The 24,997-nt window shown below is 40.6% G+C and overlaps 1 protein-coding gene across 3 annotated transcripts in view; it reads left to right on the forward strand.

Moving 5' to 3' along the window:
- Positions 1-225: 225 nt before the first annotated feature.
- The window catches only part of ppp1r1b (protein phosphatase 1, regulatory (inhibitor) subunit 1B), a 54,910-nt gene continuing 30,138 nt past the window's right edge, over positions 226-24,997 (forward strand). For 2 of the 3 annotated variants that reach the window (XM_079564619.1, XM_079564618.1), the window contains exon 1: positions 226-501. In XM_079564619.1, the coding sequence (XP_079420745.1) occupies positions 397-501 (105 nt within the window). In that variant the 5' untranslated portion in view covers positions 226-396. The remainder of the gene's footprint in view (positions 502-24,997) is intronic. The other variant, XM_079564617.1, reaches the window with a different exon arrangement.

Here is a 24,997-nt window from a genome sequence, read left to right on the forward strand (position 1 = left end):
CTGCGCAAATCTGTCATTCACAAATAGGGGCCAAAAGAGGCTCAGCTGACGTGATAAGATTATGATTTTTTTTCTATTACAAATCAAGCAGAGCTTATGTAGAGATACAGCCTGGCCCCCTCCAATGTGGAAAATACCCATCCTCCCCCCCCCCTCACATCTCTAATTTGTTTAGCCCCGCCTATTTGTGCGCAATCCCCTCCCACTCATCTGCCTCGCCGCTGGATCAACAGACGCGCTCCACTCTGCACGTTGCGAGGAGGTGGTGACGGTCGTTGCCTCTTGCATGCTTTTACTTTGAAGGACACTTACTTCTAGGAGAGTTTTACCCGAGCGAGGACCGTCTTCTCTCCTCTGCGCGGGGTTGAGTCGCACATCGCTGCACAAGGAGCCACCATGGAGCCCTCCGTGTCCACAGACGAGACCAAGGAGCGGAAAAAGATCCAGTTCGCGGTGCCGGCGTCTGGGCCCCCCAACCTGGACCCCCGGCAAGTCGAGATGGTGAGTAGAAATGACCATTGGTTTGTTACATATTGCATGGATAAAGTGTTGTTTTTTTAATCTCCTCAAATAGCACGTTAGTTTTGTTGCCCCTTTGTACCACTATTCAAATGTTTCCAAGGCAATTGTAGCAAGCTTTCAAGAATGCACAGAAAGTTACTTAGCCTGCTTTATAACTTTACTACACTGTTTGTCCACGTAACAATGAGGCTTTTCGGAAGTGTAGATATTTTGGACTATACTTTCCAAGAATGCAATAAGTGGCACAAGAAGTTAGTTACGCAAGCTCCTCCTTAAAGGCAATGCAATAGCTGTGTCTGAAGCCTCATCATAATCATAACAGTAAGTTGAAGGATATGTCCCTTTTATTTCTGCTTTATTTCGTCCATGATAGAAGAAATGACCTGCAATGGACAGCTGTTTGTGCACGTGTGTTTGCTCTTAGTCAGACCCAATACAAGAAGTGAGTAAAATTGGGGCCAAATGTCACTGGGAAAAACAACAAACAAAATTTTGACCTTCAAGTTGACCTGTTTTGAGGTTTCTCTATCTCTTCCTTCAATAGTGATACAATCGCTGCATTTATATAAGCACTCCCACAGCTGTCACAACCTCTAGAGCAGGTGTCTCCAAGCTTACTTCCTTTTGAGTTGATTTTGTCATATAAAAATGGCAGAAAGCTGCAATTTTCTCACAGGGTATTTCGAGATTTTGGCGGCGCACACCCTGGACATTAGTCACCGAGATGGTGTTTCGACACAAGCAAAGAAAATGAATTGATGTTCCTCTTGTCAGCTCCATATCTCAATCATTTGACACACAAAGAGAAAATGCATCTGTATGTGAGTATGATAGAACACATTTGAAAAGCTTCTTGGAAAGGGCTTGTAGAACTGTTGCACTGCAAGTAAAAGTGTAGGACCAAGTCACCCAAATTATACTGTTTCAACAATACTCCTACTGCTACTCTGGCTACAATTGCTACTCTGGCACAACTGGGGCCAGTGTTATCGCATACCCAGTCAGAAATCTTGAGAAAATGTATCAGAGTAAGCTTCTTTTCAGTGTTTTGTTTCTTCCCACCTCTGCAGCTTAGTCATCTACACTATAGTTGCTAACACGACCTGCGTGACCCGGCTGCTGCTGCTGACATGATTTTAGTCACTCCCTTTGCACATGAGTGACCAACGCGATTTCTATTTAGCAACGTCTTTGTAACTCTGACGCCTGACTCAGCAAACTTGTGTGACGCTGTGAAAAAAAAACAAAAAAAAACGGCATTTAAGTCATCTTTCCTATTTGACCCTAATTCCTGCGGATCTTATTTTAGAAAGTGGGGCGGGAGTGGGCCGTGGCTGAAGCTGAGGATTGTTTTGTAGCTCCCATAGGGACCGGGGTTGAGGAAGGTGCAGTGCATGTATTATTCGAAATGAATTAAAAAGATGAAATGACGTGAACTTTGGCATCACCCTTGTCGCAGGTTAACACTCATTTCGACTGTCCCCATTTCGCTTTGTACTTTGAAACAGGCTTTAAATAGCAAGCCCCGCTCATTTCCCTGGAGTCTATGCCATATAATCTTCAGAAGGTGTGTTAAAATGTCCCCTGACTCCCCTTTGCATTTTAGCCCTTATCTCTGGACAGGCAAACAGCAAAATGTCCTGTCGCTCCATGGGGTCTTTGTACGTATTTAAACTTGCTTGTGATTTCTATGTTTGTTTATTATTAGTTCAGCCTTCTCTAGGGCTGGGTACCGTTCGTTTTTTTTCGATACCACTACTTTAACGATACCTGCTTTTCGGTACCGGTGCCTTAAAGGTACTTTTTTCGATACCTTTGTTATTTTAATTGAGTTAAAATAATGTATATAAAAAGTATAATTCAGGAGAACAAACAGCACACCGGCACAAACACGTCACATCAGAAAACAGGCCGCAGCAGCGTCACCTGTAACTTCATTTTTTGAGCAGAATTCCCACTAAAGCAGTGATAAAAAGAGAGAAAGGACGTTATTACCTTCTGCGGTGCAGAGACAGATCCACATCAGGCACCGTTTTCTTTCAGATAAACTTTTCTAAACACACTGCGCTGTTCGACAAAGTGAAAGCTCCTCACACGTCAAAGATCTGTTACATAGTGGGAGCGCTCACTCTGTCACTGACAATGCACCATAACTGTTCCAAAAATGGCTAATGCAGAGTGAGCGCTCACCTTTTCCAAAAAACAATCTTTGATCCCAAATGCTCCGGTGCAGCCATTTGGTGCAGCTGGAGTTGTAAACAACAGCGCGTAACTTCTGCGGGGCTTTCGCTAAAGGTAAAGCCAATGTGTTTCTCGTTGTCATAGCGTGTTGTCACTAACGTGTTGTCACTGCTTTTCTATTTGTCTGAGAGCTCTAGATTCTGATTCAGTCCTGGTTTAGTCCTGGTTTTTAACCAGTTTACTGTAAGTCCTGGTTTAGTCCCTGTTTAGTCCCGGCCGGCTCAGACCGCGGCTCTGCCATCTCTGATAATGACTGAAGTGTGAGTAAGTTACAGCTTTGCTTCTGCATTTGCACTGAAGCTGCTCATGAGTTCAGGCTTTTTTAGACTCACTGCGGATAATTTATTGACGTTTGGAGAGAAAAAGTACCGAAAATTAGCACCGAAAAAAAAAAGTTTTTCGATACCGCCCCCTACCGGAGCTTTTCGGTCGGTACCAAGTAGGTACCGTTTAACGGTACCCAGCCCTAGCCTTCTCTCATATGTTTGTGCTCCTAATGTGCACAGGTAACTCCAGTAAATCTTAAATTTAAAGCAGACCTATGTAACTTGTTTACCTTAATAAGATACAAATTATTATTATATTATTATAAATCCTTTCCGTAGTCCGTAGTATTACAAGTGTTGATGGGATGATTGGGGGTCTTTCATCTCCCCCTGGTGTCTCTGGCCAGAAAACCACAATTGCAACTTTGCTTCCACTGGGTCAGAGGCACAATACACACTAATGGATAAGAAGAAGCTAACAGGCAAAGCTAACTTCGGGCTAGCGTCACTTAAACAGTATTTACAACCAAGTTTGACTGAATTACAGTGGGGAAAAAAAGTATTTGGCCAAAATCCAATAGAATGTCTATGTGAAACTGACCAAATACTTTTTTCCCCACTGTATATCCATTGTGCAATATGATGTACAGTATCCCTGTCTCCCTTTGTCTTTTCTGTCAGTGTAGTATTTACTCTCACGCACAATATATGAGTAAAAATACGCAACATGCTACGACACCTGCATTTGCACTTATGGCCTCTAGGGGCATGAGTTACTTAGTACTGCTTTAAAAGATGAATCATGATGAATCACTTAAAAAGAATTGCATATTTGCAAAATTTTGCAGGAAAAGCCTATACTTGATGACCGTTGTTATTCTAAATAAATGATGCTTGGTTTGTCTGATTTGCAGAATGTCTGAATATCAAACACATGACAAAGAAAAATCGGGTGCTAAATAGTTTATTGATCGGATAAACTAGTGTGAGTAAAGCAGCGAGTGGAGGAAATGAATGACTTGTTGGAGGCTAGACACTGGTGAAGGTTAAGATGCACTTTATTGTCCCTGGGGGAATGTGTCCTCTGGATGTTACCCATCGTCCCATATCGCTGGGGAAACTTATTAGGAGCAGTGACCTATCTCCAGATCTTGGTCAGAATCACCTGCTGCAAAGGTATGGGGTGCAGTGGAGATGCCTTGAGCCACACAGCTGGGAAGAATAGCAGAAGAGAGAAAGATACAATTTGCTGATATTAGGAGTGTCCTGACGCTGTTAAAGGGATGTTTGAGGATTGTTTACATTGGGCCTCATTTCCTTGTTATCCAGAGTGTTGTTCATTTCTGGAGACATACACTATATTTTTTAGGGATGCACCGATACCGATACTAGTATCGGGTATCGGGCCGATACCACATGCTTGTAATACTCGTACTCATTCATGAGGTCCCGATACCAGAAACCGATACCATTTGACGTGCGGCCAGCGGACCTACGAGGCGCAGCTCTCAGCTGAGGAGAGAAAATAGCAACAAACTGGAGAATTGTTTAGTGTAAATACAATAATCCACATAGAGCTGACTTTATTACAGACTGCGCTCTCTAAACCAGAGTCTGTGCTGGATTTAACCAGAGCTAAATGTTGTTAGAGCTGCAGCGTCTGCAGTGTTTACAACATACAGGCTAACGTTGCTAACTCGCCTCTAGCAATTTTGGCCATTCTGACGCCGTTTTATGCCCAGGGGTTTATTCATCTGAAAAACTAATCCAGCGACTAAAAAGTCCTCAGAAAATCCAAAATAAAGACATACAGCATGTCCATATTGAGCGATATGAGCTGCAGCAGAACAATAAAAACACTGTAGCTACTCGCCTAGTTGCTACAAAACACACGAGAAAGTCTACACGGAGCTGAAGTAAAGACGAAAAGAGACCATTTAAGTAACATCTCAATACTATTGTTAAATAAAAATACATAAATGAATAAAGCACAGGCATTGGGGAGCTTTTGGACATGGGCTTTTCTGTCTATGATGGACAGTGCAATAAAAATTAAAAATCATATTGAATGAGAATAAAATAAATAAATAAATGGCATCAGCACTATTCTAATATAACTGCTCTTAAATGTGTCGCCTACTTTACTTAAGGAAATGTAAATGAGTAAATGAACTAATTACAAACCAATCTGCTGTGAAAAAAGTAAGAATGTTGAAGAAAATGCCTTGTACTCGTATCGGTATTCGGTATTGGCGAGTACTTAAATCCAAGTACTCGTACTCGTATCGGTTTTAGAAAAAGTGGTATCGGTGCATCCTTAATATTTTTTAATCATGCAGTCATTATATTTGAAGAGTTTAGTGGTGCTAAACTAGTGCTAGGCTAATGCATGTCTATGGTAACTGGTAGCCTGCATTTAAAACAGTCTGACCTGAGCACAGTGCACCTGAGGCAAATCACTTATAACACCAGACTACCCATATAAATGGCTGTGTTGACTGATTTTTAATTTTTTTTTTTTTTTGTTAAATATTATCATTTTGCATTGAAAAGAACTTGTATTTGAGCAGCATCAGCCTCCTGGTTGTAAGCTACACTGCAGTGGAGTGATCTGCTCGGTTGCCGGATCTGCCGTAGTTTGTTTACCTGCGATCAGTATTACTACACCTGCTTTCTAAACAAATAAGATATGGCAACGTTTGGAGGACGACCCCATGATTTTGAAGAGGGTTTTAATGCAGGCTACTAGTTACCATAGACATGCACTAGCCTAGCACCACTAAACTCTTCAAATAAATGGACTGCATGAATGAAAATGTCAGAAATCCTGAAATATCCCTTTAACAAGTGTTTAATGACTCGTGAAAGAAGATAGAAGAAGATAATCTTCCCATGTCATTGCCAATGATGGTTGAAATGGGTAAATCCAAGTTTCCTATCGACTTGTTTTCTGTTGTCTTGGGCTCAGCTCTGCAATTACCTTATCAATGTTTCCCAACCAGGGGTACGGGGATCCCAGGGGGTACACGAGCACTAACAATATTTAAATCACTAAATTCACTTAATTCAAATAATTTGCTGAAGACAGTTGTTGGTCCATACACAAGCAAGGGACAGTGAATCCCCTTTTTTAACAAGCTAATGGCTAATGGAGCATTGTCCATCGAAGATTAATGGTGCATTCATTTTGACAATGGACATGTATGTTGGTTGTATGAAATGACAGCAAAGTATATACTCTTTCAGTCTTTGTTGAAATGCAACTTAAGACATTGATAACTTAGTGCAGATAGTTTTACTTTCCTTTTTACTTTTCTGCCCATTGTCTGAAGTGCAATACGAAATTATAGAGGACGCAAATTGCCAATTGCCATCATTGATGTACTTTCACTGTGTCTCACGCTCAGCGCTTCAATTAACAAACTTATTGTTCAGGGCTGGCTGCTGTCCCTAGTGCGCGTCCTTCGAGATGGTCTGTAGAAAATATGTTTGAGTAAAGCCAGTGTGCAGCCGATTCTATGTTACTGCTGGTCATTTGTGTTTACATGTTTGTTATGATGCTTCCTGCTAACATGTTCACAAAAGCATAAGCCCACCCCCTTGTTGTGATCCCCATCGCTCTTCCAAGAAACCGCAGGATATCAATCTACCATATGTTTATTTGACTGTGTGGGAGGCGTATTTCTCTGTGGGCCGGTTATAACAGCTATATTTGCTTGTTCTGCTCACCTTGGTGCATTTCAAAGGGTTCAGCCAGCCTTGGTTTAGAGGTCTTTCTCTGGCTTTCAGTTCTCAAACCGCACTGCCATTTTTTTTTAGTCAAGGCACAACCTCATGAAAGCAAATGCACCAGACTGTATATAGTCCTTTCTATGTGCTGCATATTTCTTTTAATATGATGTAAACCTCTTGCTTTTGATCAGTACAATGTGATTTTTTTTTAGGAGCAACAGCAACAACAAAAAAAATCAAAATCTGGGCATATGAAAATGCTAATGCCACTCTAAACAAGCTAATAGATAGTGCCTTGAAATTCAATCAACTCATTTATTATGGTGGGCAGGTATTACCGTAAGTTTAGTTTGTCAATACTCACTCAGAGCACAAGGCTGTAAATCCTTGTTTAATAAACTAATGGAGCCTCTGCCATTAAGATTCCTTTGTGCAGCTACATGAAAACAATTTATTTTGATTTGCTACAGTTAATATCTTACTTTAAAGTGGACATCATCCTTAACATCAACCATAATGTAAAGTCCCCTCCTCAAAAACATGTAAATTTTTTTTGCTTAAGTCATGCTGTTTGGTGTAATCCTGTTCACTTTGGCTGTTCTTCAGCTGCTGAAACGATTTAGTTCTTGGATTTTGTTGTGTCAAACTGTCGTTCGCATTTTTATAGAAAATAATCCATCATGGAAACAGTTCTGCTCTCAAAGTGTGTCCCTCGTTTTCCTGGCATGCCGTGACCTGAATGCTTGTTTTCACTGTTTTATAATATGTTGTTCCCACTGCTGCCTGCAGTGGGCGCCCCAGGCCAATTTGAAATCCAGACCAGCCCTGTCTCCTTACTCTCTTTACTGTCTTTTTTTTCACAATCACATTATACCAAATTGCAAATCATAACATTTCTACGCTGAGGCACTAGAAATAATGCCTTTAAGTCTAAACTAAGCATGCAATGTCCAGTTTAATGTAACATATTTTCGAAAATGCAGCTTAAGAAATCAAAAGTAGAGGGTTTCTTATCCCTTTGCTCTTTTTAAAATATGCCATAACATTTTGTAATGAGGATTCACTATTTATGAGAAAAAAAACACCACATTTGATTTACAATCTGTTTGAAACTCAAAAATCAGTTCACTCTGCGCATTTTTAACATTATCATTTGAGGGAAGACTGAAATATGTACAGTTATGCTAATACAAAAAATTGACATGTACAGTATAATCACTGCCAGATTTAATGCAGTATTTGTGTTTAGCTAATTGACTCTTCACATTGCAATTTGGATTTGATTGTGTTGTATTGTGCAGCCCTGTCAAGCATCACACTGTTCTCTCATATCCAGTTCAACCATGTTTACCGTTTTCTACTGTAGATGATTCAAGTGTTGGCATTAACCCTCAAAGCAAAGAGAACAAATGAGATGCTTCTGTGCATATGACTCTCCACGCGTGACCCGAGGAAACAACTTGCGCTCGGAGGAAGTTTGTTTAAACCAAGGGCCCATTCAGGAGAGGATGCGTGTGTTTGTGTTTCAAAATCTGATAACTCGTCAGAAGCCTCTAGAGATTTTCCTGCATTATTTCGCTCGTCTCCTCCCTAAACCAACTCTGTCCACTAATGAGTTTACCACTGACCAAATGTTTACTCACTCTATCCGCTATTGTGTTGACGCTAATGGCATTTTGAAACTCCCATTGATTTGAACGATTGTAATTTGCGGCTTGGGGAAACTATGGAAACAAATCGTGCCGCTTTGTCGCCTGACACTCCCTAGCGTTTAGCTTCCAAAAGGTCAGTTTTAATGGAAAGCTTAACGGATGCCTCAGTATGAATTCCGTGTTTATGCTACGCTTACCAGGCTATTTACTGCACTGTACATAGGCATGGTGTTAATGTCATGCTGTGAAAATGTCTCAATCTGGAGGTCTTTGTTTACAGCGTCATGCATTGTATTTAATAGGGATGTCAACTTTACATGTGCATATAAGATGTACAAAAACGATTTTTGAGAAGCATTTACGGAATATGTAGAGAAGGTGCAGAGAGAGAAGGTGATTGTCGAGGTCTAGGGTTAACAGGTGTTGCATGATTTCAGTGGCTCTCAACAGGAATGACTTCGGGCCCCGCTACTATATTGTTTTTTTCCCCCCTCATCAATCTACACATAATGACAAAGTGAAAACTGCTTTTTAGAATGTGTTTAAAATGTATTAAAGGAACTATACGGAGTGTAAAAATGTTGAAAGTATGTATTTCCCACCTCCTACTTGCTCCAGCAATGTCCTAATGTGTAGAACGAGCCCAGACCTATTCACCACAACTGCTGCTAAAATCCTGCACTGTCACTCAAAAAGTTGTTAATAGGTTGCGTTTCACGTTTTTGAAAGAAATTTCCAAAACTATAACCAAATGTTTTCCCTGATCATTAATTGACAGTGATTGGATTCACACAGGGGCGGACTGGGACTGAAAAACAGCCCTGGACTCTGACTAGCCTGGCCCAAATTAGCGTAATTGTGCACTTCCACAAATACATATTTTAACCTTTTGCCACCCGCCTTAACATTAACGAGTGCATTTTCCCCAGTTCAGCTTTTTATTATTATTTTTTTGATTGGCATCATCAGCAAAAAGAACGGGAAAGGTGGTCGTACAAACAGAAGCAAAATCGTTAATATAAATAATAAATAATAATGGTCCCAAAATTGAACCTTGTGGCACACCATACTCCACGGAATTCCTTTTAGATTCATGTTTTTTTTATACTGGGCTTTACCCAAATCTAAAAGCTTCTCGACTTGAGAGCAACAATGTAGCGCCTCATTTGAAAGCTAAGACCTACAAAAGTGATGGAAACTTTTCGTCACGTCATTTTTGTCATATTTTTGTTGTTTTTTTAAACAGACTTTTCATCCTCTTTTTCTCACTATTTTGATGCTTTTCTTCTTAGCTTTTAGATTTGGGTAAAGCTCGGTTGAGGCGGGACGGGTGGCCCTAGAGCCAGTGGCCCTTCTGTGCTCTTCCAGAATGGACATATGGCCACAAACCTGCCACATTATTTTTTTGGCTGAAAGTCCTTTCTACTGACGAACATCACGCTCATTTTTTTGAATATTATTTCCACTTTTGGACGCCTTTATGTGGAAATAATTAGACCATAGTTCAGATGAGCTGGAAGAGATGACTTTGAACTTTTTTTGTTTCATGTGATTTGGCCCAGGAATTACTGAGAAATTAGCACTAAATTAAGACTAGTAATCTGCATTTATCGTAATGGAATTTTCAGTTGCCCTACGCCTCAATTTTAAACTATGTTGAGTGTGATGTCACGACTTCCGCTTCCGGGTCCTAGCAGACCGGCAAATATGCGGGAAAAAAAACATAAAAAACTCTTAAAACAACAATCGATATGTCCGAAACTCAATGGAGAGTTACCGAACCTACTTATTTCTTAGACTCATTAGCCAAGAATGCCGTACCTACTGCTAAAAAAGTAATATTTACTGAAGTCGCTACTTCCGGGTTATTTACCATACATAAATAAAGTCAAATGTAAATCAGGCCCATATGGATATTTTCTGATGGCACATTGTTCAGTAGAAGTGGAAAAACAGCAGTCGTAGCTAGCGCTAGCTAACGGTTAGCATTAGCACGATGCTAACATAAGGCATCGTGTTAGCATTCTCCGTTATTTGTGTTATTTATGGGCTGTTGAACCACTTTGCTCCTCCCCATGTCTTTATATATTTATCTTGTGAAAAACTATATTCATAATTTAGCGTTTGTTAATGTAGTTTTTGAATAATTAGAGAAAGTTTAGATTTTTCTCCAAATTGTTTTCCCCAACTGTTTTCAAACATGACCACACATGAGCGATTCCAGAGATGCCGTCTGTATCTATAGTAGGGCCACACAACCAAGATTTCTTTGGTTGATCAAAAACATTCTCTGACCAACGATTAGTCAACTAAAAGGGGGTGTGACACGGCTCTGACAAAACTGCAACTTTTGTGACCCAAACTCATAGAATTATATTCCAAACTGCACTCATAAGATATAAAACCTTTGGAGCTCATGCTGTACCTACTATTTATACATAGAAGCAACGTAAACGGTGCATTTATGTGTCAAAAAGTCACATTAATCTCACCTTTGCCTTGAATCTCAGACTCCAGCTCCCTGCCTCATCCGGCATCTGTTGCTGTACATGTGCTGTTCATACATCCATATAATCCAAATAAAGCGTTAGTTCTCTTCCTCCATAGTCCATGTTCTCAAATGTCCTTGTCTCTGTTTTGCCATAATGTAAACACGATCCATGTGCTTTATTGTGAAATGCGCATGGTTCGTTTCAGACGTCCTCTCAGGCTGTTGCATTTCTTCGACTTTTGCGCTTCACGGTGAAGTGATGAATCGGTACACGTTACGCGGAGCCCCTCGTCTTGTTTATCTCGGAAAAAGCCAGAATGAAGCGGGGACAGACACGAAAGAAAGCCTGACGTTATAGATACTTTCGGTTGTGTTTCTCCCGTAGAGCACTAACAGAGGACAGGCGTCAGACTGACATATCGGCTATTTCACTTTGATATATCGGTTATTATAATGAAACATTAGCCCAAGGTAAAAGATAGACCTGCCACAAATCTCTTGTGTTGCATAAATTGAGAGCATCTTGGTCATCGCAAAAGTGTGTGCATTTAGTCGACCAATGAAACTCTTGGTCGACCATAACTACATCGACTAGTCGACTGAACGACCAAAGTTGGCAGCCCTAATCTATAGGTTCTTTAGAATGTTGTGATCTCACGTGAACGCAACCTATTCGGGTCCGAAGTACCGTCATGCACGAGCTTAATATAGAAGCTGCAGTTACGCATTAGACCTGAGGTGGCAGCAGTGAGTATAAAAAGGTCAACTTCCATACGGAGTTTAAAAATGTAAAAATTAAGTGTTTTCCTCCACCTACATGTTCCAATAATGTCCTAAGATTTAGAATGAGCCCAGACCTTTTTACCACAACTGCCTCTACAATCCTTCACTGTCACAGAAAAAGTTGTTACTTCGGGTCCGAATTGCCGTCATGCACGAGCTTAATATAGAAGGTGCAGTTACACGTATGACCTGAGGTGGCAGCAGTGAGTATAAAAAGGTCAACATCCATCTAGTCCCTTAAAAAATACAACTTTTGCATGTACATGAGTAATCACACCTCGGGCTTTTCGATACCGGTACTTTAGCGATTCTTGGTTCACGATACTGATATCTGAATTAGATTTCATACTAAAATGTTTGACTCTTTCGTTCAGTTGTGGATGTTTCTATAACTTGACTGGAGTCCACCTGTGGTAAATCAAATGGATTGGACTTTGAAAAATGCTGCATTGAAGGTCTCAAAGAGCACAGTGACATCCATTAGCAATCAGTGGAGAAGTGTTTTGCCACTTTTTCAGTATTTAGCCTTTGAAAGATGTTCTTGTGACCCACAGAAAATGGTTCTGTGACCCACTTTTGAGTCCAGACCCACCAGCTGAAAACCATGTGACCTAAACGATAACAGTCCTTGCAATTGATAATGGCAGGCGTTAAACCAGTGTGTTTTCCATTTGATCGGGATGTAAAAACTGGCATTTGGACCAAAATCATGCCACAGTATAAAATGTAAGCTGCAGAAAAGTCAAACTAATTTGATGCAAATAAACCTTTTATAATGCAGAGAACATCACATTAACAAAATAAGTGCTGCCTTGCCCTTTGTGACCTTTCAAATTTCCGTCAGTTCATTTTAGTTCATTTCTTCGCAGCCTTCACATAAAAGATAAGACGGCACAGAATAGTAATAAGATTCAAGGTCAGCTGTTTCCATTATGCCATCGGATGCTGCTTTGACACTGTAGGACAGTCAGATATCCACTGTGATGCACTATAGATTTGAGCAATGGAGACAATGATCAGGCACCGCTTCAGGCAAATAACCAGCACTGATGGTCAGATACAGACGAAGGTCATATTGAAACTACATGGAAAAGTTTATGGTTCTTTCAATAGAAAAGCTTTGATGTGGTGCACACGTAGTTACACATGTCAGCATTTATTTATTTGGGAAGAGGAATGCATTAGTGGACGTCAAGTCAATATTTGTCCTCAAAGCCGATGTGTTTGCTGTAAGAATAAAATAATGCAGGTTCTGATTAGAAGTGCTGAACAATATACCGAAAAAATACATCACTGGTATTGTTTTATTACTGCAATAAAGACTAAAATAAATGTCTTGTAGTGGTCCTGTTTAGCCTTTGTTAACTTATATATTTGACACCATTTGGCTTGTAACTACACATGAAATTGAATTGTTAATGTTAATGTCCATAATATATTGCAAAAATACTGGGTTTTCCTTAAAGGCTTCCTTGTTTACATTAAATGAAACATACATTTTTGGTTTAGTAAAATACTGCAATAATTATTATAGCCTATTTTGCAATATTACAGTAATACAGTACAGAACAGTAATATATATTTTTGGTGATAATTAGGGATGCGTCGAACTGATACTGGTTATCGGAGTCGATACTGTAAACCGTTTTGGCTCTCACCGTTTTGATAATACAGCTTTCAGAAACTAAGTGAATATGGATATACTGTATGTCATTTTGGAGCTCTGACCTGGACAATTGTAACCATAGATAGAAGATAGAAGAGATAAACAGTGTTCCATTCAGCCCCATTCATAGTAATGATCCCGAGTGGTCTGACAACTTAACATGGTCGCCCCGTCTCATCCTTCCAAGCCTGTTCCTTGAAAGAGCAAAAGGGCTGAAAGCCCCACCCTCGCAGGGCGGGCGTACAGGCTACAAGCCTCCACAGAGCTCCAGAGCCTGTCAGTCATAGATTTAGACTTCAGCTTTTGATTGCTGATGTACAAAACCCAGCGTGGTTAACAATATGATACCTACCCCACGCGTTGTCACATGGGTCATAGCAATTTTTATAATAAGAAAAACATTTTGGAGCCAGGCATAGAAACGCTGTTTATCAACTGTCTTTTGGAGTCGCCCCTGGCCACCAGGGGGTGGTATTAGAGCAATGTCAGCTCCCCGCCATCAGGACCATAAAGAAGGGCTTTCCTCGCCCATTGATTGCAACCCTAACCCTCCGCAAACTTATTTTTGATCAACCTCCTCCGCTAACAGCAGCAGCTTAATCAAGGCTGGGACAGGAACTCTGACTGGTTCACCTAAAGTAATAAAATAAATAATACTGGCCTCTATTGAAGGTGTGTTTGTGATTTAGGTTATGAAATGGTAGTCAAAATTTACTTATATATATTTGTAATGCACAAATGATTCCTGATGTTTTTGCATCCATTTATTAATTAAACACAACCTTGATCTGTAACATCTCATTTGAAAGATAAGACAAGACTTTATTGATCTCACACATACTATATATGATATATCAGTATAAACCAGTCCAGTATCGGAAGCATAAAAGCTGGATAATGCTGCTCTGTGTTGCAGTATTGAACACGGTGCTTCTTAAAATGCATATATTTTCCTCACATTGCGCAGTCCAGGGCACATTTCACTCTATAGAGGCTGTGCTGTTGCATTAAGTGTGACAATTACGTCCTAATGCCTTACATCCCGTAAAGAGGATCCCCCAGTGCCCTCTCCGCCCCGGCCCCTCTCGTCCCTCTGTCTATGTCATCATCCTGCAGCTCTGTGTTAAACGTTAAACAGCGACCTTTGATGCGTGCTCTGTTTGTGGGTAAACACCGAGCGTCTGGGGGAATGTCAACTCGACCCACCCAAAGAACGTCACTCTCTGACCGCCCCAAAGCATGCTGGGTTTTTCTTTTTTGTAACACTAATGCCCCTTTTAACAGAGTCTGACTCACTTCTCCCTATAGTGATGTAAGCCGTCATTTCTTTTAAATCAATATTTGATTTAAAGCCGTGGCGTCAACAAAGCATTCAGCCGCCCGTTTCAAGTGGCCGTAATTGGAAAACGTTCGGACACCGCACTCTAACTTGTAAATTAAGTTTGGGGGCTGTTTATTAAGAGTCTATTTTTGTTTGGTCTTCCTGTTGACTGTCCAGCATTTTGACGAGTTAATGACTTCATAATTAGCAACGTCACCAGCTGCCATCAGCGGTTACACTCAAAAAGCTCCTTCATGTCCTCGCTTACTCTTTTTTTTAACGGTGAATGCGAAGTGCTTTTGGAGGAGAAAAAACTTTTAGGGTGGATTACTATGCATGAGGCAATGTTCTTTGATACATTTTGATAATATTTGGGCCATTTTAGCTACACATCAACGCGCATATTTGAATGTAATATTATGTTGTATCCCCATTAAGGTGCATATTCCATTCCTTCCTTTATCAAAAAATATCTACAGAATTTTCCGGACTGTAAGTCGCTCCGGATTATAATGGTGCGTTCCAGGCAAATGGTAACTGGTAAATTTACCAATTCCCACTTGGAAAAATGCCTTGGAACGCCGCTCAAACTGGTAATTACAACATGATAACTCGGAAACCTCAAGACTGCTACGAGTTCATATACGAGATGAAGACAGTAATGGCGCCCCCCAGTGGAGCAGTGCTGCTAATGTTAAAACTGGAACAAAACCACTTCATCAGTGATGTGAACGTTACTTTTGGTCACAGCTTTCAACATAACGTTATGTCGCATGTTTGTAATTAGATCTGGTTTGAAGAAACTTTCATATAATGTTAGCATCGTATGAGCTACCTGTCGTAGCATTAGCAGTTTTGTTTATTGAACGACTTCAGTGCGTTCAATCACCTGGAACGCGAACAATCGCCACGGCAACTACCTGGGCATGGAGGCGTAACTGCACCGTTGACAAGCCTCTCCCAGCAGCAACAGTGTAATGTCTCATTTGAAAACTAGGGCCTTCAAAACGAATTGTACGTTTTTGTCACATTGACGTTGTTTTTTTGTCACATATTTGTGGCTTTTTCATCACTTTTTCGTTGCTTTTCTGCTTCTTGTTATTTTGGCGCTTTTTTCAAGACGCTTTTCAATTTGTGTAAGGCCAAACTAGAGAAAATGTGCTCGGTTCAGGTGGGGGTTAAGAGGTTAATGAAAAACCACATCCAGTCCACTGTGCCAAACTTAAACACGTCGAGGAGCATTGGCATTGAGAGAAGACTGAAATGTGAACTGCTCGTCTAATACACCAATCAATCTTTTCAGAACATAGAGGTCTAAACTACAGGATTAGCAGGTTTTAAACATAATAAAACCCAAAGGAGAGAGGATTCATTCAGACTTCTCTTGATTTCAATGAATGATCCCACAGTAATACGTTTTTTAACCTAGATTTAAATAAATAAATCTACACCTGAAGTTTTAGGCTGATGAGATAAAGTACCAGTATTTTTTTTTTCACCAAAGGCTCGTGTCCCCGTTGTCTGTGTCATGCATGAGGTTAAATGTGTCTTGTAAAAACAAGTCACAAGCATCAACACTGAGCCGCCTGCAGTGATGACAGTGTAAACACAGGGAGCTGATCCGGAGGCATTTAGAACGAAAGATACTGAAAACACGAGGGCAAATTCAAACTCTTTTGCATTTGTATAGGATTAATCGCAATCTTAATTGGAATGACTAAAGCAGCGAGTAGCAGGAAGCACAAACAACTCATTTGGGTCTTGCGTCTTAGATGAGTTTAGCAGTTCTTAATTTCAATCTTCTCTTAATGTTAAAGCTTCTGGGCATGCTCCCTTTTTTATTTGGGATTGCAAATCTAATGGCAAGAGGTGGATAACCATTTCCATTCAATTGTGGAACAAGATCTCCCCAATCTCCTTATTATTAAGTATCACACTCTTATCATTTCTAAAGGGTCTCTGGGTTGTATGAGTTTGGTGTGTGGATACTTGTTTTATCAACAGAGAGAAAAGGATTATGGTCTTGCTGCTGTCGTCACAGATGAGTTTTTGCGATTCCCGGACACAGACTCAAAGAGCTCAGACGAGAGTTCACGGAGTCGCCGCAGAAAAATATCCGGAACTGAATGATTTGGGAAATGAGGAGGCGACTTGTGTTCACACGTTCTCCACTCAAAGCGAATCCTTGCGCATTTTCTGGGAAGATGTGCTTTGTTTGGGCAGCTGGCGCGCATCAACATCTTAGTAAGCTATGAATACTCTCACTGCCAGTTCTTTTCATATATGGGTGCTTTGCAAGGACATACTTCACATGCCTTTTGTTGTATCATGAGTTCAGAAATGCATGTGTTTTTCCACCTCCAGCGGCGCTCCGTTCGTCTGCTGGGGGCAGCTGTGGAAACAGAAAGAAGTGGTTCTTCGCCTCATGTGCTGGACAGTGACGGCAAATGCAGCTGTACCTATAGGTGCAGTCAGGCATCACAGGAATTTGCTTTCTCTGACCCCTCTTTCAGTGCAGCTGAGGCAACCTGCTGCCCTACTCCAGATCTGGGACACGGCCACAACCTAAACTCTTAAATCAGTACTAAGTAACTTGTTTACCTTAATAAATCCTTTCCGTAGTCCCTATGGGGTAATACAAATGTTATTGGGATGATTGGAGGGTCTTTAATCTCCCCTAGTGTCTCTGGCCAGAAAACCACACTTGCAACTTTCCTGCCTCCGGGTCGGAGCACCAATACACACTAATGATATCACGAAGAAGCCCACAGGCTAACGGACAATGCTAACTGCAGGGTAGCGCAAATTAAACAAATTTACAGCAGAGTTTAAGTGAAAAAAATCATCTCCATTGTGTTATTGGATGTACAATATCCCTCTCTCTTGTCCGGGAGAGTATTGCGCCTCCGACCCGGTGACAGCAAAGTTGCAAGGGTGGTTTTCAGGCCAGAGACACCAGGGGGAGATGAAAGACCCCCCAATGATCCCATTAACACTTGTATTACCCCCGAGGGACTACGGAAAGGATTTATTAAGGTAAACAAGTACTTTTAAATACATTTGCGTCAAAGCACAGTGGCCACTCTGTCCTTTGTTACCATGAATAGTATGTCTGAATTAATTTTTCCACCAGTGGGTTTACGATGTGACGCTGACGATGACTAACCCACTCTTTGTTTGGACCGATTGTTCAGAGATGACCTTTTGTCCCACTTTCATGGTCCTTTGGACACTATTTCAACACGACCAACGTCATCGTGTCCCCCAACGCTACACAAGTCAAATAGAAGTCGTCACCTGTAATACTCTGAAATCTCAAAAATAGCCACAGCATGTTCAAAATCAGCATGTTCAAGGTCTTCATCTGATATTTGTCTGAAATGAAAATGCACGGTAACATGTCCTTCTTGTCTTGACACAATATGATGAAAAATCAAAATGCTAGTTTCTTTTTTATATTTAAAAGAGAATACTGTGTTGAAATGTTTTCGTAAAATAGCGTGATAATACTCTATTGTCATCACAAAAGTCTGCACTTTTCTCAAGTATCAAGTATTTTTCTGAAATTGCTCGGCTACAATTGCTATTTTTCTTTTTATAGTCTGTGAAATGCACTTAGTACTTCCCCTATAGAAAAATCAATAGTATCTCTTAAAATACACCGCCAGTGTCAACAAACCACACACATTAACCCATAAAATGCCACTTATACTATTAACATCCTGCGTTGCTTTGAGGCACAGCGCGGGAAGAGAGGGCTGGTTGTCACATTATGAAATCAATTTGCCTGAAGCTCCGCAGTGTTAATTACATTTTATATTATTGGAAATCCCCTGCAGATGTGTCTCCCCTCCCCTCTTGTTCAGTGGTTGGTTCATAGGTCACCTCCAATGTGCTTCACCGACGTTAGACTTGGTTGGAATATAAATGAGCGTGTTGTGGTATGTGACCTGGAGGTTTGACATTGTTCCCTCAATGTCCTTGAACCTGTTTGGACTACGGACCATAGATACAGACGGCATCTTTGGGAACGGCCACAAAAGGTCACTTTCGAAGCTGCCAGGGGGGAACAAGGGGAAAAAAAAAAATCAATTACTCCACTGTTACTTTAACAAACGCTGAATTATGGATGTATTTTCTATCAAATGAAGATGCAGAGACACGGAGAAGTGCAAAGTGGTTCAATGTAAGCCTGTCACGATAACAAATTTGAAGTTCGATATATTGAAGCAGGAAAGTATCGCGATAAACGATGTTATTGACTCTAACGATACTAGATACGGTCAGTTCTCGGGCATAAAAATGACAGTAAATCTTTGTTCTAAAAGTGCATCGTCATATCCTAAAATACCATACAAGCTGCAATAAACATGAAATATAATGTAACGCAATTTACTTCAGTTAGAAATCAAAGTTTTATAAAGAAAAAATAAGTGTGGAATGCTAATAAATATCAGGCCCTAAAAGGTATCGTTTCTCTGTTATTTATTGAACGATAAGTCGATATAGTAATTATCGTGACAGCCCTAGTTCACCGGTCCAAATTTGTACATATAACAGGGAACGTTAACCATAACTCTAACATTAGCTTTGTGCTACATGCTAGCTGCTAGCTTCTAGTTCCTAGAGCTAGCTAACTGCTAGCATTAGCCTGATGCTAACATGTTTATGTTTTTATGGGCCGTTGAACCACTTTGCTCCTCTCCATGTCTCTTTATTTAGTAGAAAACTATATTCATAATTTAGCATTTGTTAAAGTAGTTTTTGAATAATTAGAGAGAGTTTAGATTTTTCTCCAAATTGTTTTCCCCCTTAACTGTTTTCAAACATGACCATATATGGGTGATTCCAGAGATGCCGTCTGTATCTATTCCCACTGTGAAGTATGGTGCAGGAGAATCATGGTGTGGGGCTGTTTTGTTGCCTGGACAATGTGCGATCATCATTAGACAAAAAACCTTACTTATTCACAACAGTGTGGCAGGAAGTGAACCCTTGTATTAAACAGCTGGCTGACTCTTCTTTTGCAGCAATAAGTGCTTTCCTGTAGTTGCAGATGAGATGCTCACAACGATCAGGGTGAATCTTGGACCATTCCTCTTAACAAAACTGTTCCTTTTGTTTACATGTTATGGCCAATAAGAATTTGGTCAAAATGCAAATGTTTGAGTGTTATTAGTGTAAGCAGACACTGTTTACTCATTCTTATGATTTTGATGATCAAAATCTATAGGCTGAAATGTGAGAAATTCCAAAACGTTCACATACATTTTCCTCCTACTGTATCTATGGGCAAAAATTCCTTTATTATAGAGAAGACCAAAGATGTACTCGTGTCAAAATTAATTGCTACCGAATTTAGACTGCATTTGGCAAATAATGACTGCAGTTAATGTTGTGGGCGACAGTGGCTCACTCGGTTTGAGCCTTCGTCCACAGATCTAATGGTCAGTGCGGTTTGAATAATGTTGCAACTGCTCCATACTGTCATTGTGTCGCTGGTCAAGACAGTTCAACCACGCGTGTGAATGTAGTATGTGAGTGACTGGTTGGTGGTCAGAGGGGCAGATGGGAGCCTCCGTCCCCAGGGCAACATTAAAGAACAATGACAACAGTGTAGCGCTTTGAGAAGCTTGTCAACTCAATATCATACACTGTGGCGACCCCAAAATAGTCCCCACAAAAGAAGACCACTTGCTAATTCAAATTCAGGGATCTCCTACCAGTAGCTGTCCAGACCTTTCTATAGCTCGCCAAAGGCTTCCTAACTTTCTGCATATTCTTAATGGCTCACATTTTAGATACATTTTCTTTTATCTGTAAACAGTTGGGACAATATACTAAAGGATAGGGACAAATTTCAAGTCATAAAAATATCATCTTGGCTACTAATTCTCCTTGGTGGACTCCACATAAATCGTATTTTACAGTGTCTTTGAATCATAAGTAGCTCTTCGACGTTGTGTAAAAGTAGTTGGAGACCCCTCTAATGATTGTTGGATCGCCAAAGCTTTGATTATCACATACATTCGCTGTTGCATTATTTCAATAAACTTCTGCAAAGTCCCAGTGTTACATTCATTTTCCACCAAGATCTTGTCTTGATGATAGGAGAGTATGACCACTGTGCAAAGCCTTCTCCAGCACATCCCAAAAGATTCTCAATGGCATTAAGATCTCGACGTGAAAATGATGTCCCATGCTCCCTGAACCACTCTTTCACAAGAATCCTGTGCGTCCGAAGAATCCTGGAATTTATTTCTTTAGTAGTTTTTTTGAAAGGACAGTACACATTGATTAAAGGGGGGAGATTATGCAAAATGGGCTTTTTCAAGCTTTACATCATGTTATTATGTCATTCCCTCATTAAAAATATGCCTGAAGTGTTGGAGGGGGCGTTTCGGAAAGTGTCAGAGGTTCTTAAAGAGACAGAGGCCTATTTCAAGACATTCGCTACAGCCATTTTGAGAGTGCAATTTTATACAAGGCAGTTATTACTGCATTTACAGACCAACAGAAGGTTTGGTCATCATTGTAGTGTGCTATAGACTGGTGCTATGTGATTGAAAAAAGCATAATACCCCCTCTTTAACATTTCTGTAAATGTGTCAGTATTAGCTGAAAATCTAGTTTTCAACTGTTGACCCTTGGCAAGGTGTTTAATGCCAACAATTATTAAACATATAGAATTGTTTAAAGTTCAGGCTACATACTTACATAACATGGCATTTGTTCATACAATTCATACATTGATAACATCTGAATGTTCGCTCTGTGACTTGCACAATAGAAATAGATTGTGGTGCAACAGTTCAAACAGAGGACATTATTTGGATAAATATGTACAGTTATTATTTACAAAGCAACACCTGTGCAGAGGATCCTGGCCAAGCCATGCACCAGGAGAGCTGTGGGGTGTAATGAGCACAAAATATATATTTTTTGTATTTAATTAAAATGCACCAACATAAACTAAAGGCGAACCCTTTCTCTAACTGAAAAGTCACTGTGCCGTGTATAAGAGGCAGAGAGCTCAAAAAAGCCCTAATTAAACGTGGGGCATTCTCTTATAGTAAGAGGGATGCTATTCCAGATGCTACAACCCCTAACTGGCCAGAGGTGGTCCGTCTGAAGGCCACCTCACATGGTCATCCATGGATGGAAAAACCTGGTTATTCGGGATGTTCAGGTTCAGCTGATCTCATTCTTTGGGCACATAGAATTGCTGAACCTCTTTTTGGTCAGGCAATGGATAAAACCTTCTTGCAATTGAACACGCTCCGATATACTTTTCGGAATTCATGGCACAGCATAGATGAATCTCTCTCCTCTGTGTTGACGGCGCTTGGAGCAGTGAGTGCAGTCTGTGTCACATGACACTGCTGGCCTCTGCCCCAGTCGGAGTCCGCTGCAGGGACCACCAGCTCTGACCTGCTTTTGGTTGTCATTCCCTTTAATCCACAGCAGATTACCGCCACAAAACAAACAAACAAGCAGCAACACACACACAGGCTACGAAGGCACGTTCTGATCAATTTGTTAATCAATTAAAGTGTGGCTTTAACCAACCGTTATCAATTCACTGGTGATCTGTGGCTTGGCCATCGTCGCTGTACGGAAGTTTGCAAATGATATAGCAGCTGCAGTCTTTGTGGCAATTGCAGCCATTCCAATTGTAATTGCAAGATGAAAGAGGGTGAAGAGGCTGAGATGATGGATTCTGAGGTTATCAGACATCTTTCATCTTGCGAATTAGCTCTAGCTAAAAGCTCTTCATGCATCACATCAGCTGCAAATATTAATTGTAGCTATGTTGATTGTATCATCCCTGATAAATAAATAAATAATAAATAATAATTAAAGAGGCCCAGAGGAGTGAATGGATGAAGGGAAAGAAGACACAGTGCTGGTTTGTGCCAGTAGATGCTGTGGATCAGGGCATGTTATCCACTGTGACAAGAGGGAACAGCTGAAAATAACAGAATCTCAGACTTTTTTACATCAGTAATACACTTCTCATAACTGTATGCATCTTGTTTTTTAGCCACACAACGACCGCTCTGTTTGACTTTGCTTCCTCTTCATAAAACTGCTGATAGTTCCAGTGCTGCAGCGACTGTGCAAAATGAATTATAACACATGACATTACTGAGATTCTCTTGTATATTTATCAAAAATGAAGCTGATAAAATAATATGCCCAGTTTAGCCGATTGAGCTAATATTCCTCCTATTGTTTTCAATATAGGAATTAAAATATAGGTTTAAATATGCTGTATTACATTTGATCTGTTAGAGATCTGTCCCCATTGGGGATTATATTATGTATACAACCTGAAAAACTACCTATGACCTGGTAGTTTAGAGATCTCCAAGTTAAAAAATACATGCAAAACATTCAAAAATACCTGCAAATGTTAACGCTCCTGGACATGTACAAAATGTGCACATGAATCTAGAAACTATTTATGGGGGAAAAGATCACAGCACTACTGAAAACCATGTTGGTCAGCCTGAAACTGTAACTCATAAAAGCATCTATAGTAAAAGGATAGGGTAAAAACAGGCTTTCTTTCCTTGTCCAGCTGTTGAAATTGCATGAATGGCGAAACAGATGACTCCTCCCACCAGGTCATTCGGTCCCATGTGTTATGTGTGCCAATCATGTGCGTTTTTCCACTGCTGCAGCTGAGGCCATCTGCCTTATCTGAGATCAATCTTATAGAATCCATATCTCCACATCCATCTGTCCCTGGGTTATAGCTGTAAAACAGAGTTCAATCCACCAGAGCAACGTCATATGGCCAGGTTTAGTCCCGTTTCAGCCTTGTTTATAGACATTTCTTCTTTTTTTTTACTTGAGGGTCCGTAGACAAACTTCTAACATGTTTTTTTTTTTGTGATTGTGTTCGAGCCAAGTCCCTCCACACAGCTGATGTCCTGGAGGAAACAGCGCTGTTAATTGACGCCAGAGTTTTGAGCCTTGCCCCAGAGACCACCGTGATCTAGTTTACTGTCCTACTGCAGCTTTTTATAGGGCCCTCCAGCACCGGCTCACAGCAGGGCCTCTGAGAGCAGACCCATTTCACCCATCAACCAGTAACTGCGCACATTACATGCAGCGTCAACTTTCAGCTGGGTGAATGCGAGCCGGGATTTCACTAAATCTACACCAAAGTTTGGAGTTTTAGTCTTGTTTGAATCAACAAATATTTCAAGTAAATTTAGTGGACTTAATCTAAACTGTATTAGCCGACTTTACATTTATATTATTGTATTCAAACGTATTTAATTAATCTCCACAGCTTCATAGAACTTCTGCCACATGGACAAAGCACAAACCTGCTCCTTTGACATTTGATTTAAATGATTTGAGGCTTTTTCAAACTGTGCTATTTTCTATAGTCTCATTACCTACTTTTGTTTAGTTTTAGTCTAATGATAATCTGCAAAACATTATTACTTTGACTAAAATTATGTTGGGTTTTGGGCTGATGGGAGGGGGGTGAAACCAGAGCACCAGGAGGAAGCCCACCCACAATGAGTGCAGCATTACACCCTGTCCTGGGACTAAATTCGGTGACTGGTGACCACTTACCACTGCCAAAGGTGTCAACATCAGTGTGGCAATGAAAAACCGTGTCAGGGAAGTAGTTAACCTCCGCTAAGTAGCAGGGTTGGAAAGTACAAGATGAAGGTAATAATAAGCCAGGATTAAACCACTGGACAAGAGAACTGTCTGTCTTGCATAAAACCATCCATCTATTTTCTCCGGGGCTGGGTTGCAGTGGTAGAAGTCTGAGCAGAGATACCCAGACTTCCCCGTCCCCGAGACAACACCAGCCCAGCTCAGAGACATAGTCCCACCAGCGTGTCCTGGGTCTTCCACGAGGCCTCCTCCCAATAGGACATGCCTGGAACACCTCCTGAGAGAGGCGACCATGAAGCATCTGAAACAGATGCCCGAGCCAACTCAGCTGGCTCCTCTTGACGTGAAGGAGCAGCGACTCTACTCCGAGCTCCTCCCTGGTTCAAACACATTTGTACAATATGTAGTCAACAACACGATCAAGATGTTAACCCCCTTTGAGAATCTTTGGGATCAATACAAGGTCTTGGTGATGAACTGATACAAAACTGGATCTTTTGCTGTTGCAGAAGCTTATCAAAACAACGCGAATGCTAAATAGTGTGTGAGTGTGTGACCCTTTTTTTTAAATGGAGACTTTTGTTTTGTTCAGACAGTGTATTTTAGACCCTTATTAGACCTGCCTTACTCCTGATTTGATCATGATCTAGACCTGATGGTACTTTGAAAGTCAAA

The sequence above is a fragment of the Gobius niger genome (assembly GCF_951799975.1).
Source record: "Gobius niger genome assembly, chromosome: 10".
Lineage (NCBI taxonomy): Eukaryota > Metazoa > Chordata > Actinopteri > Gobiiformes > Gobiidae > Gobius > Gobius niger.